We start from the raw sequence: 10,422 nt of genomic DNA, 5'->3' as shown, positions 1-10,422 counted from the left end.
TATATTTATTTCTTGTTACTTCCGCCCCCTCTTCCTCCTGTCCTGCACCACAGCTGTAGCTTTGAATAGCAGGAAGGGGGGTTTTATGCTAAAAAATGAACCTGATGTCAGTGGGACTGTGCTGTTCCCTTTCACCTTCTCCAGCCCTGGTTCTGAGACCTGCATTAATCCATTTGTGCCAGCAGTGTAGCTCACTTCCACAGGCACACATCATCACTAAAGTCATTTTATGAGAGTACAAGTCTTTATTTAGTAGAATTATAAAAGATCTTTACATGAGAAATACAAAAATAGGAAATAGGCTTTGAATCTCCTTAGTTAAAAGTACTTTTTTTCTTTAAGCTGTAGAAATACATAATTTGCACACTCAGTGTCTTAAGTAAATTGCTCTCATACACTGTAAAACTAGGAAAAACCTTACAGTGAAGTGTTCCAGTAAAGTCACTGTAAGTACCCAATCACTCATACATAGAACAGTCCATAATTTATTAGTTGGAGACACAATGGCACAATCAGATTAATCTCCACTTTTTCCTCTAGCTAATGAATTTTTTGAAAGATGCAGTATAACTTTCCCAGTTGTTACAATATGATTAAATATAAATACAAAAATGATTAAGAAAGATTTGGCATGCTTTGTACTTGTACCACTTTTTACTAGGAAGTGGTATCAAAACAGTTATTAAATAAATATAAATATGTTAAATAAATACACTGTAGAAGAACACACCCACCTCTATCAAATTAGAATTCAGCATTTCTTCATCCTTCACACACACTTGGTGCTTTGTGTCACAGCTTTAGGGCCAAGGAAAAGAAATACTGCATCTTTAAAAACACAGGTTCCCATGGATGTAAAGCAGAAAATGAGGTAACTTTGCAGCTTTCTTCCTCCTATCAACTCCCCTGTTTGATACGTCTCAGTTCCTATTTAGCTTCTTTTACCCAGGACTCATTTCTTACCTCTGGCTCTGCAGCTGACACTCCTTTTCTTTAGAAGAAAGGAAGGAATGCTTGCAGTGGGTGAATCATTACCATTTCAGGAGCAGTTCATTGCTGACATCAGCATATCTTCCTGATGTTACTTGTGCAGACACTGTCGTTTTTAAGTCAAGTACTGCTCTAGCTCTCCTGTGAATACTGGCTGACATTAAAAAATGAGGTTTTCGAAGTAGGTAAAGTCTTTAACTTTTTTTCAAGTCAGTATTTCATTTTATAACTTCATCTGCTCAAATAGGAGAGTTTGTTTTTCCAGGGTGATGCTGAATTAACAAGGGTAAGATGAGGTTTTGCCTCATTAAAAACAATTCCCTCTACAATCACTGCACTGCCTAATGCAGTGTGGCAGTAGTGCAATGGCAGGCTCTGAATTGCAGCAACTAAAAGGTTCCTTTTGCAGGTCCCACCCCCTAGTAATTCTACAATTTCAATTACTGTATTTTGATTCTTTGCAGTAAAACACAAGTTACAAAATCAAGTACAGTAGAAGGAGAGTGGATGATGGTTATATCCAGCTTTTGCTCTCCCTCTTCACTTTCCTGAGACCTTCCTTGGGATAACTCCATCACCAGGGTTCGTTGCTTTTGCAGCTTCACTGCTCCTTGGTCTCCTCCTATCTCCTGATCCAGTGCAGGCACAGTACAAGGCACTTCTTGGAAGCTTGGTTTCCTCAAAGAGACAATTGAGCTCTTTGAGCCCACTTCTCCCTGCAAAAGGTAGGCCTGTTTCACAGCCCTGTGCTTGGAATGTTGGTTCCAGCTCGCTCTCCTCTCAAACAGCATCTCCTACAGTCCTCTTCTCTGCAGAGTCCTGATCATAGTAGTGCTGAAACAGTCTTTCTTGGCAGCAGATATGCATTGCATGGTAGGTATGTAGGAGCAGGTGAGGGAAACGAGCTGTAAAGTAATGTACAAAATCATCTGGGATCGAGCCCAGGGTCTCCTGCACCTCAGGAGGCAGTTCTCTGTAATGGTGCTTCTGTAAACAAAACAAAAACAATAGGGAAAAGCTCAGGTGGAGTCTTACAGTGTGCCTGTACAAGGTGCATTTTCAGGCACAAGTAACCTGTTAGTTACATATTGTGTTTACATATGCAGAGACTGTTTACCTTATTTCTCATCGCCCTCAGAAGGTCCCGCACTGAGCCTCCCTTATATGATCTGAATTTTCGAAGATCTGCCAAAGAAATGAACTGGTTTGTGTTTGTTTTGATGCTGGCAGTTGTAGTTGCTGGCCTCAAAAGAAATGTATGTTTATTGGGTGTGTCTCACTCAATATATGAACATATCACATAATTTGAATAAATGCTGTGGTGATAAGGAAGAATTGTGCCAGAACTGAGACCTTATCCTTACTTTTTTGTCCGTGCAAACGGGATAACAGAACTCCCTGCCATTCTGACAAGACACTATTCATTACCTGTCTGCAGAGGAACAGTGATGTGCTCTCTCCAGTCCATTTTCACCACCTCTCTTCCTCCTCTTTCTAACTGCTTGACTATTGGACCATCTAAAGCTTCTTTCTCTATCCGGTCACTGACGTCCTGGAAGAGACAGTCCAGTTATATTCCCAAGCATTTCCCAGTTATTTTAAATTACAGTTTCTGGTCTCCTGATGGAGATGATTCTACTTTGGGACAAAGTACGATGGAACGAATAATGCTTGAGATGAAGATGTTGAAATACAATCAGAGAAGACTATCTACCAAAAGCTTTATTTCTTTTTAATCACTGAATAGAAAAGACTGGAAAGAATCTCAAGCCCTCACCCAGTTCCCACCGCGCGCTTAATACACACATTCACCACAGCAGTCTACTCTGTTCTTAAAAACTCACTTGGCAACATGTTATCCTGCCTTGTGTCATCTCAAACATGCATAAAGTAGGGATGAAAATAATGAATTCAAGACCTGATGGTCAAGACAAACCTGAAAAAACTGGAGCTGCTTTTCTAAACTCCAAAAGAATGGGTGTTTTAGCACACAGCTGGCAGATGGACGTTTCTGAGGGTCCATGTTTATCATTTGCTCTATTAAATCACGAGCCACTATGTCTTCTGCAAGGAAAAGGGTGAGCATTCAGAAGCTGCAGGGAAAGCTAATATTCTGTATGAAAATGGTTAAATTTCCTATTTCCTGCTATGCAATCCCCAGCAATAGCTCAGATGACACCCTCACAGATAGACTGTAGGCAACCAACAGGAGGTTGCACTGCATCAGTACAATTAGGAAGATCTTTCCTACCCTTTACACTATTGTCAAGCTTGCAGGAATCCAGATTTTTCTGACTGAGATGCTTTTGGAGATGAATATCAAGAACTTCAGGAGTTTCACTGCAGGAGTACAGCTTTCACCATTGCCAAGTGGGTTTCACTGTGGGTTACAGTTTTGCCTTTTTTATGACAATTTTAGCACCCACTGGATATTCACTGAGTGCAGCAGTGATCTTTGTTTATGTGCTTTTCTTACCGTGCCTCCCTGCATCCAAAAATTCTAGGCTGTATGCACCCAGCAGAATGTTGGCTTGTCGCTGTAGAGATTTGCCAAAGGGGTGGCTGCCCTCAGATACCACATAGTAAAAGACACAGCCTGCTGAAAAGATGTCCACGGTGTATGTCTGCAAATAAATTATTATTATTTAATAATAATTACATATTTATTATTTAATTAATAGCAACAAGATTTTTCCTGTGGAGAATGTGAGTCTCATCATCAGGTGGTTTGCATCTGAGCACAGAATACAACTCAGAATCACATTTTTGCTATTTAAGACTTGTAACCAATTGAAAAAAATGGCTATATATAAATAAACACTTTTATAGACATATGGTGAGAGAGAGAAGTAGAGTTTAAAAAAGGTACTGCTAATGTACATCAACGTGAACGCTGGGGCATCCAGCACTGCACATCTTAAGGTCTGTCTGCAGCTGTGCAACCTGCTGGTTGTGCTGCCTTCTCCAGGGAGGTCTGAAGGAAAGACAAACACTTACAGGGTTCTCTTTGCAGTCTTCACTCAGCATCTCTGGGGCAATCCACCCTTCGGTTCCCGGCACACCCGACCGTCTGCTAAAGCTGTGTCTGCCCACTGCCAGCTTCTTGCACAGGCCAAAGTCTGAGATCATAGCCTTAACTTTCCCGTGGGCGTTAGGCATTGAGATGAGGATGTTATGGGGCTTCAAGTCCCTGTGGACTGTAACAAACACCTGTTTATGCACTCCAGGCAATCCCAACAGTATTTGTAAATTTGCATTGTAGATTTTTCACAAGGCTGAACCACTGTTTGTTACATCAAACTACTGTCAATTTTACTGGCATATTTTTTAATTCCATCACGAGTCGTCACTTTGCAGACACATTTTGCATGTCTTCTGTCTAAAAAACATGCAGTGCTCTGAACAAATGGTAATGGCTACCCTAAATGCAGCAGAATTTTGAAGGCAGAACATAAGAATCAGTTTAGTGCTAGGACAGACCGTATTGCTTGCTGCCAGCACTAGGGGAAGCCAGTCACTTCACAGGTCAGCATCAGACCAGTTCCTTCTTCTTCATGGTTAAGAAAACCTATCAGTCTGTATTCAGTATTGAAAATAAATAGCTATTCTTACCAATACTGAGAGAGTGCAGGTAAGCAAGACCAGATGTCGTCTGTTGCAGGAGGGTAATAGGTTGTAAGCCATGGTGACTGAAGGCCTTTTGTTCAACATACTATACATGACAACAGAAAAATAGAAGATGGAGCCATAAAATCACTTATCAATAAGTTTCTGCATTGGTGATATGCAAAAAAAAAAAAAAAAAAGTTAAACAGGAAACTGGGCAGTCTAATGCTAGTTGGGAACACACATGCACTAGCCTTTCTGTCTGAAGGTGATGAGCTCTATAAAATCATTCAGAGTTAGAATTCTGTACAGCACTGTTTTTCCAGGAGCAAGTTTTGAGGGTCCAGATGGTAGGAGAGGGATGCCTAAAATGGAGTTATTTGCAGGAATATCAAAGGACAACAACTTCTTCCCTTAGGTCAGTACAGGGTTAGAGGATACTCTTGAAGTTCTAAGAATATTCCTGTTTTAGGAACGTTTAACTTTCACAGATGGCAAGAATAACTGGGACGTCTGCTGCAGAACCTCAGCAACTTATTAAGCTAAGGGAAACTGAAGGCCTTCCAGTGAGAAGACTCAAAATCATGCTTGCAAGAGACTCAGTACCTCCTGTAAGGTGGCAGCACACAGCTCGATAGCGATGTACTGGAACTGCCGGTCCTTCTCTGTGCAGAAGTAGCGGATCACATTTGGGTGCTCATCTGACTCTCGCAGTAGCTGCACTTCACGGTCTGCAAAGCTGAAGCACTCGGGAAGAATTCTTTTCACTGCAACATCACGGTTATCAAACGTCCCCCTGCAGACAGGAAAGCCACATCAATCAGTTAGAAAAAGGCTAATGTGGACAAGGTACAGAACAAATGACAACACAGAGGCATTTCGCAGAGGCATACTGAAGTATTTTTCATGCTGGAAACAGATACATTTGGTCATTTAAACATATCTGAGAGAAGCAGTTTTTGCTAGAGCAGAAATAGCATGAAAATACACCATACAAAATATTTTACAGTATTTTTGTTCATCGTAGGTGTTGGGTTTGTTTGCTCTTCAAAAAATAATGCAATAAAAAATTAATTGGCCTGTTAAATACTGAATGCAAGTCATTTACCTGTAAACAATTGTTCCTTCAGCTCCATGCCCCAGTACATCTTTTGGGTTAAATGAAATCTTGCCAACCATCACTCTGTTGGTGTCATCATCTGAACAAAAACAAGAAGCAGAAAGACTGCTTTAGGATGGATCAAGCCAGCCTTGTACTACTGTGCATTCTGCTGGAAGAGAATGTAAAAAAAACATTAAATTCACAACACAGATGATCAAAAGAAATTAACAGCTGCATTTTGGTACTCGTGCTGAGTAGGTAAATCCTGGTGTGTGTGATTCAACTGACAAGTGTCAAACATACTCAGTACAAAACACCTGACATACGTCTGAAAAGATCATGTCTTGGACAGCAGATAATCTTTCTAGAAAGGTCTGTTGAATTTGCAGAGTGCCAGTTAAAGGAAGTGGATTTAGTAGATGTTTCCCTGCATAGCCCTCTAAAGGGATGAAAGAGTGTGTAGAAAGATGAGGCAGGGTGGCAGACCACACCGAAGTCATTCCTTGACTCTAGTTCATACCTAATTTTTATTCATATGAAATGGTTACAGCTTATAAGAATACATCCTCATGCACAACAAAATCCCTCCAGTGACAACTCTGAACGAGATGTTTTTCTAAAGCAAGTATTTCTGCTCCACGTCAGAGCATGGGACACCAGCCTGATGTTTTGCCACAGGCAGACTAAATGAGGATGATGGTCATTTTCAGCTGTTTTATATGTGAAGTACCATCAGTAAGGATTTATTTGTGCCGTGCCATCATACAGAGTTGGGAAATACAGACACTCACAATCAAATGCACTAGATTTACGTTACCTCCCTCTTCTTGCTCTGTAGAAAGGCAGCTCCCAACATCAGATGTGGAGATGCTGGAATATGCAGAATGGTTTGATGCTTTGGGCGACATATTTGGTGTGCTGGTAGCAGAGCTGTCTGTCTGTCCATAGGAGGTGTCCAAGAAATCTTCTGCTGGTAGATCACTGGGAGCACGAAAGGGCAGCTTCTGTTGCTGCAAGAGCTGTATCTTCTCTTCCAGCTGATGCTGTCTTTGCTGTTGCTGATGTACACTCTGAAAGAAGATCTCAGTTCATAAGTGAAAGAGTGAAACTTCTTACTTAAAAGGAACGCTTCAGCTATTAGAGTAGATACATCCAAAACTTTCTTACAATACTGCCAGCTAAGTAAGCTGGAGAACTAAAGGGGCTTTTCCTCATGTTCTCATTTTCATTCTCAGCTTTCACAGCAAAGCTGCACAATCACAACAGATTGGTTAATATGGCAAAAGCTGACTTAGGCTAACTAGGTATCTTTTAACACCTTTATCCTGCTGCAAGTCAGAAAACATGACAGAGGTTCAAGTGAGCAAATGGGGAGTAAAACCACTGATGTTAAGATGATGTTTGTGAAAAAAAGTTAACAGATACAAAAAACAGAATTTGTAGAATGAAAAAAAATCTCCAGCATTGGCACATATGCTAGTGGAAAGACTGTTCTGTCAGATATACAGCCTTTGCAACCCCCAGCACATCTGGGAGTTAAAGGGAGGAGAGGAAAAAGTATTTCCTAACTCCTGTATCTCTTCTTGGGGTTAGCTCTCAAATGCGACTGATCCTCTCAAAGCAGAAAACCCCATCAAGACAAGTCAGCATTACCATTGGATAGGCGATGATAAATGCCACCCAGCCCACAAGTAGAAAAGTGCTGAGAATGATCGTGGCCATGTCTTTCAACATAGAGTCCACAGGAGCTTCTGGCCGAGCAATAGGCTGAGCAAGTTTCTCCTCAATATCCTTTGGAACAGCAGGAGGCACTTCTGTTGCAGAACCTTCAACTATGTCAATAACCTACGAGGCAGAGAATGGTCTTTTAGTTCAGTGTCTTCATGGGTACTGGGACACTGACATGCTTTTTTTCTAAGCCCCTCCACAGCTTTTATTCCTCTACATTCTTTAATCATAAAGGAAGATGATTATCCTCATCACAAACCTTTTCAATAGTGACTTTATCAGAGTCAGCTGGAATCACATTTTCAGGCCTCCTGGGTAAGTTGCTTGGGAATTTCTCCAGGATCTTTGTAGGGGCAGATAACGGAGTTTCATGGTGCCCTTAAAATAAAACACACGTGTTCAAATTTTGATGAAGACTGTAGATGGAAGATGATATACAAAACACTTGAGAACATCAAAGTACAAGTTGAGTTTAAAACTTATTTTTTCCTCTGTTCTGTCCCTGCAGTCGCAGGCACAGTGAATGCAGTCACTAAGAGGTCTCTACTCAAGCACTGACTGTGAATTTAGTTCACGAGCTTCTCTGTGACCATAACAGGAATACAAATTACAATGCCTTGTAGTTGGCTCCTTCTCCAGTTAGTTTTGTTTTGTGATTTGGCCTTGGAGCAAAGATCACGTTTGAGATTTAAAATGGTTCCAAGGATCACACTGCAGAAAAAGGGAAGAAGAATTGATCCTGCACTCAACTGCAACTGCTCTTCACACTCCTTTGGCTCGTATTAGCCAAGCAATGAGGAAGAATCTACTGAGCTAACATCTTCTGCAATTAGACAGAGGAAGATTCCTCAGAATGTACAGAACAGGAAAGGGGAAAGATGGAGGGCACAAATCATTCACTGCAGAGCATAGTGGAGAAATGAGAGCTGTTCAAAAGAGCTGCTTCACGTACTCTGAGAAGTGAACAGCATCACAGAAAAAAAAAGCAGCAGGTAAAGCAGCTGGAAGTTGCATTCCTGCTCCTGTCATAGAGGTCAGTTATGGCGTTTACAAATTATAAACTTGTATCATTTCAAGAACTCTGTCATTCCGTTTTTTGGGCTTTTTTTTTTTTGAAGCAAAATTCTTAAGTGCCCTGAAAAATCAACTCTGAAATTTTTGAACTTGGGACACACAAAATAGGCTGACATTTCATTATTCTGATCGTCAATGTCTTACTCCTCCATTTGTGAATTGGGGGACAGACAACACTCTGATCACTACAATGAGAATTAAAGTAATACTACGCACAATAGAACAGAAACCTGAGGAACCAGAATGCAGTACTTACAGCAATGGGTACAATAAACTACCTTATATCCCTCTGGATGAGGGGGCAAAATAAGCAATAAACAACTTTCTGATCACTCCTCATTCTCTTTACTGAATGAAGCAGATCAGATGCCTTGTAAAAAACAACAACCAGATGTCTACTTAAAAGCATTAATGCATATTTTAAAGGGGACAAAGCACCAATTATTACTAGAATTCAGTAATTGTCTCAGTGTAGGCAGTCATGACTGATGTACAGAAGTTGAGAACAGCTCTAAGGTTTGGAGTAGGACAGCCACCAGCAGATGGCAATGGAATCCTGCCTGAAAGGCAGACGGGCTAAGAAAGGGACCTCACGTACCTATTAACAGCAAGTCGTTCCAATAGCTGAGTTTGTTCTTTCCTTTCAGTCTGCCTGAGAACTTTAAATCCGTACTGGGGGTGATAACACATTCGCCATTGTCTTCAATTGTGACTCCTTCTGTTTTTGGACCCTCTAGTAAGGGTATGGCACTGCCACGGGGCTAGAAAGAGAAATTATCATTACAATTAATAATGCAGTGAATCTCCAGAATATTTCAGCAGGCAAACAAATTAAAAAATGGAGGGTCAGAATTGGTGGGAAAGCAAAAACTGGCCACAAAGTCACCATGAGTAAACACTGCCCCTTACGCTCTCAGCAAATGCTTCAGCAGCCTTGGACATTAGACCTTCTAAGCTACACGTTGCCTAGGAGATGAGATTACTCTCTCTTTTTAGAAAAGTGAAACAGGAGCCTTATCTGTGTTTGGATATCCATCGTGAGCAGTTTCCTATCAAGAGGGAGTAATTTTGATGAAGAAAAATAAACAATTTTAACAGTAACCACGATGCACCAATACTGCACAGCAACCCCTGGTTCACTCCTGCCCAACTCTCCTGGCACACAACCTAATGAGTACAGTCACATCTCTGCAGCATCTGAAATTATTTTGGAAAGACGGCCATGCATTCTAACACTTATTACCATTGTTTCATTAAATATTCAGTTTTCCACATGTTTACTGATTCCAATTTGCAATTTAAAATCTAATTTCTGCAAACATACAACCATCGGTGTTATTTTTATTTTAATCAGGAGCCCTTCTCAATACTGGAACAAACTTCATCAGTTCAGATGATCTTCCATTACAGGACAGGATGGTTCTTACAGAACCATTTTATGTAGGAATGTGCATCATGCTTTAGTGGCAGAAATCTCAGAATTCCAGATGCATTCAAAATATCTTTGTTTTAGATACATGGAGGCTATTTCTCATTTAAAATGAGAAAAATGCATTTTAAAATACTTGTGCACATTTTGTTGAAATTATGCTCTAGTGTCTTTCTCCTCAAAGCATTTAATTTCAACTTTAATTAGTTTTTTTACATCCCGGAGCAATAGTAATTCTGTAAAGGTAATTTTCAGCAGGTGCCACGCATCTCTTGCAGCTCTCAACTTACCACAACCGTTACTCCTTCGTGCACCATTGATGGCGATGCATACAAACTTGTGGAGTATTTCCCTACATAAAGAGTTGGGCTGGAAAGAAAGTAGTGTGTAAAAATGAAATAGACAAATGGATGTTTTACCATGTTAGCTAAAGCCTAATTCACAACCAATGCACCCATTTCCAAAATCATCAATATTTACTTCTTGAAAACCC

General features: G+C 40.6%; 1 protein-coding gene across 1 annotated transcript in view; it reads right to left on the bottom strand.

Moving 5' to 3' along the window:
* Positions 1–225: 225 nt before the first annotated feature.
* ERN1 (endoplasmic reticulum to nucleus signaling 1) overlaps positions 226–10,422 on the bottom strand; it is a 32,237-nt gene continuing 22,040 nt past the window's right edge. Inside the window, exons 11-24 of the mRNA XM_031556386.1 lie at positions 10,220–10,298; positions 9,099–9,261; positions 7,686–7,804; positions 7,352–7,543; positions 6,516–6,768; positions 5,705–5,795; positions 5,203–5,392; positions 4,603–4,702; positions 3,988–4,187; positions 3,467–3,614; positions 2,927–3,054; positions 2,419–2,542; positions 2,108–2,175; positions 226–1,977 (exon numbers count right to left, since the gene is read on the bottom strand). Coding sequence (XP_031412246.1) covers positions 1,771–1,977; positions 2,108–2,175; positions 2,419–2,542; positions 2,927–3,054; positions 3,467–3,614; positions 3,988–4,187; positions 4,603–4,702; positions 5,203–5,392; positions 5,705–5,795; positions 6,516–6,768; positions 7,352–7,543; positions 7,686–7,804; positions 9,099–9,261; positions 10,220–10,298 — 2,062 coding nt within the window. The 3' untranslated portion in view covers positions 226–1,770. The remainder of the gene's footprint in view (positions 1,978–2,107; positions 2,176–2,418; positions 2,543–2,926; positions 3,055–3,466; positions 3,615–3,987; positions 4,188–4,602; positions 4,703–5,202; positions 5,393–5,704; positions 5,796–6,515; positions 6,769–7,351; positions 7,544–7,685; positions 7,805–9,098; positions 9,262–10,219; positions 10,299–10,422) is intronic.

This window comes from Meleagris gallopavo, chromosome 20, assembly GCF_000146605.3.
Source record: "Meleagris gallopavo isolate NT-WF06-2002-E0010 breed Aviagen turkey brand Nicholas breeding stock chromosome 20, Turkey_5.1, whole genome shotgun sequence".
NCBI classification, from domain to species: domain Eukaryota; kingdom Metazoa; phylum Chordata; class Aves; order Galliformes; family Phasianidae; genus Meleagris; species Meleagris gallopavo.
The sequence above is the reverse complement of the archived record's forward strand: the minus strand, read 5'-3'. Positions and strand labels throughout refer to the sequence as shown.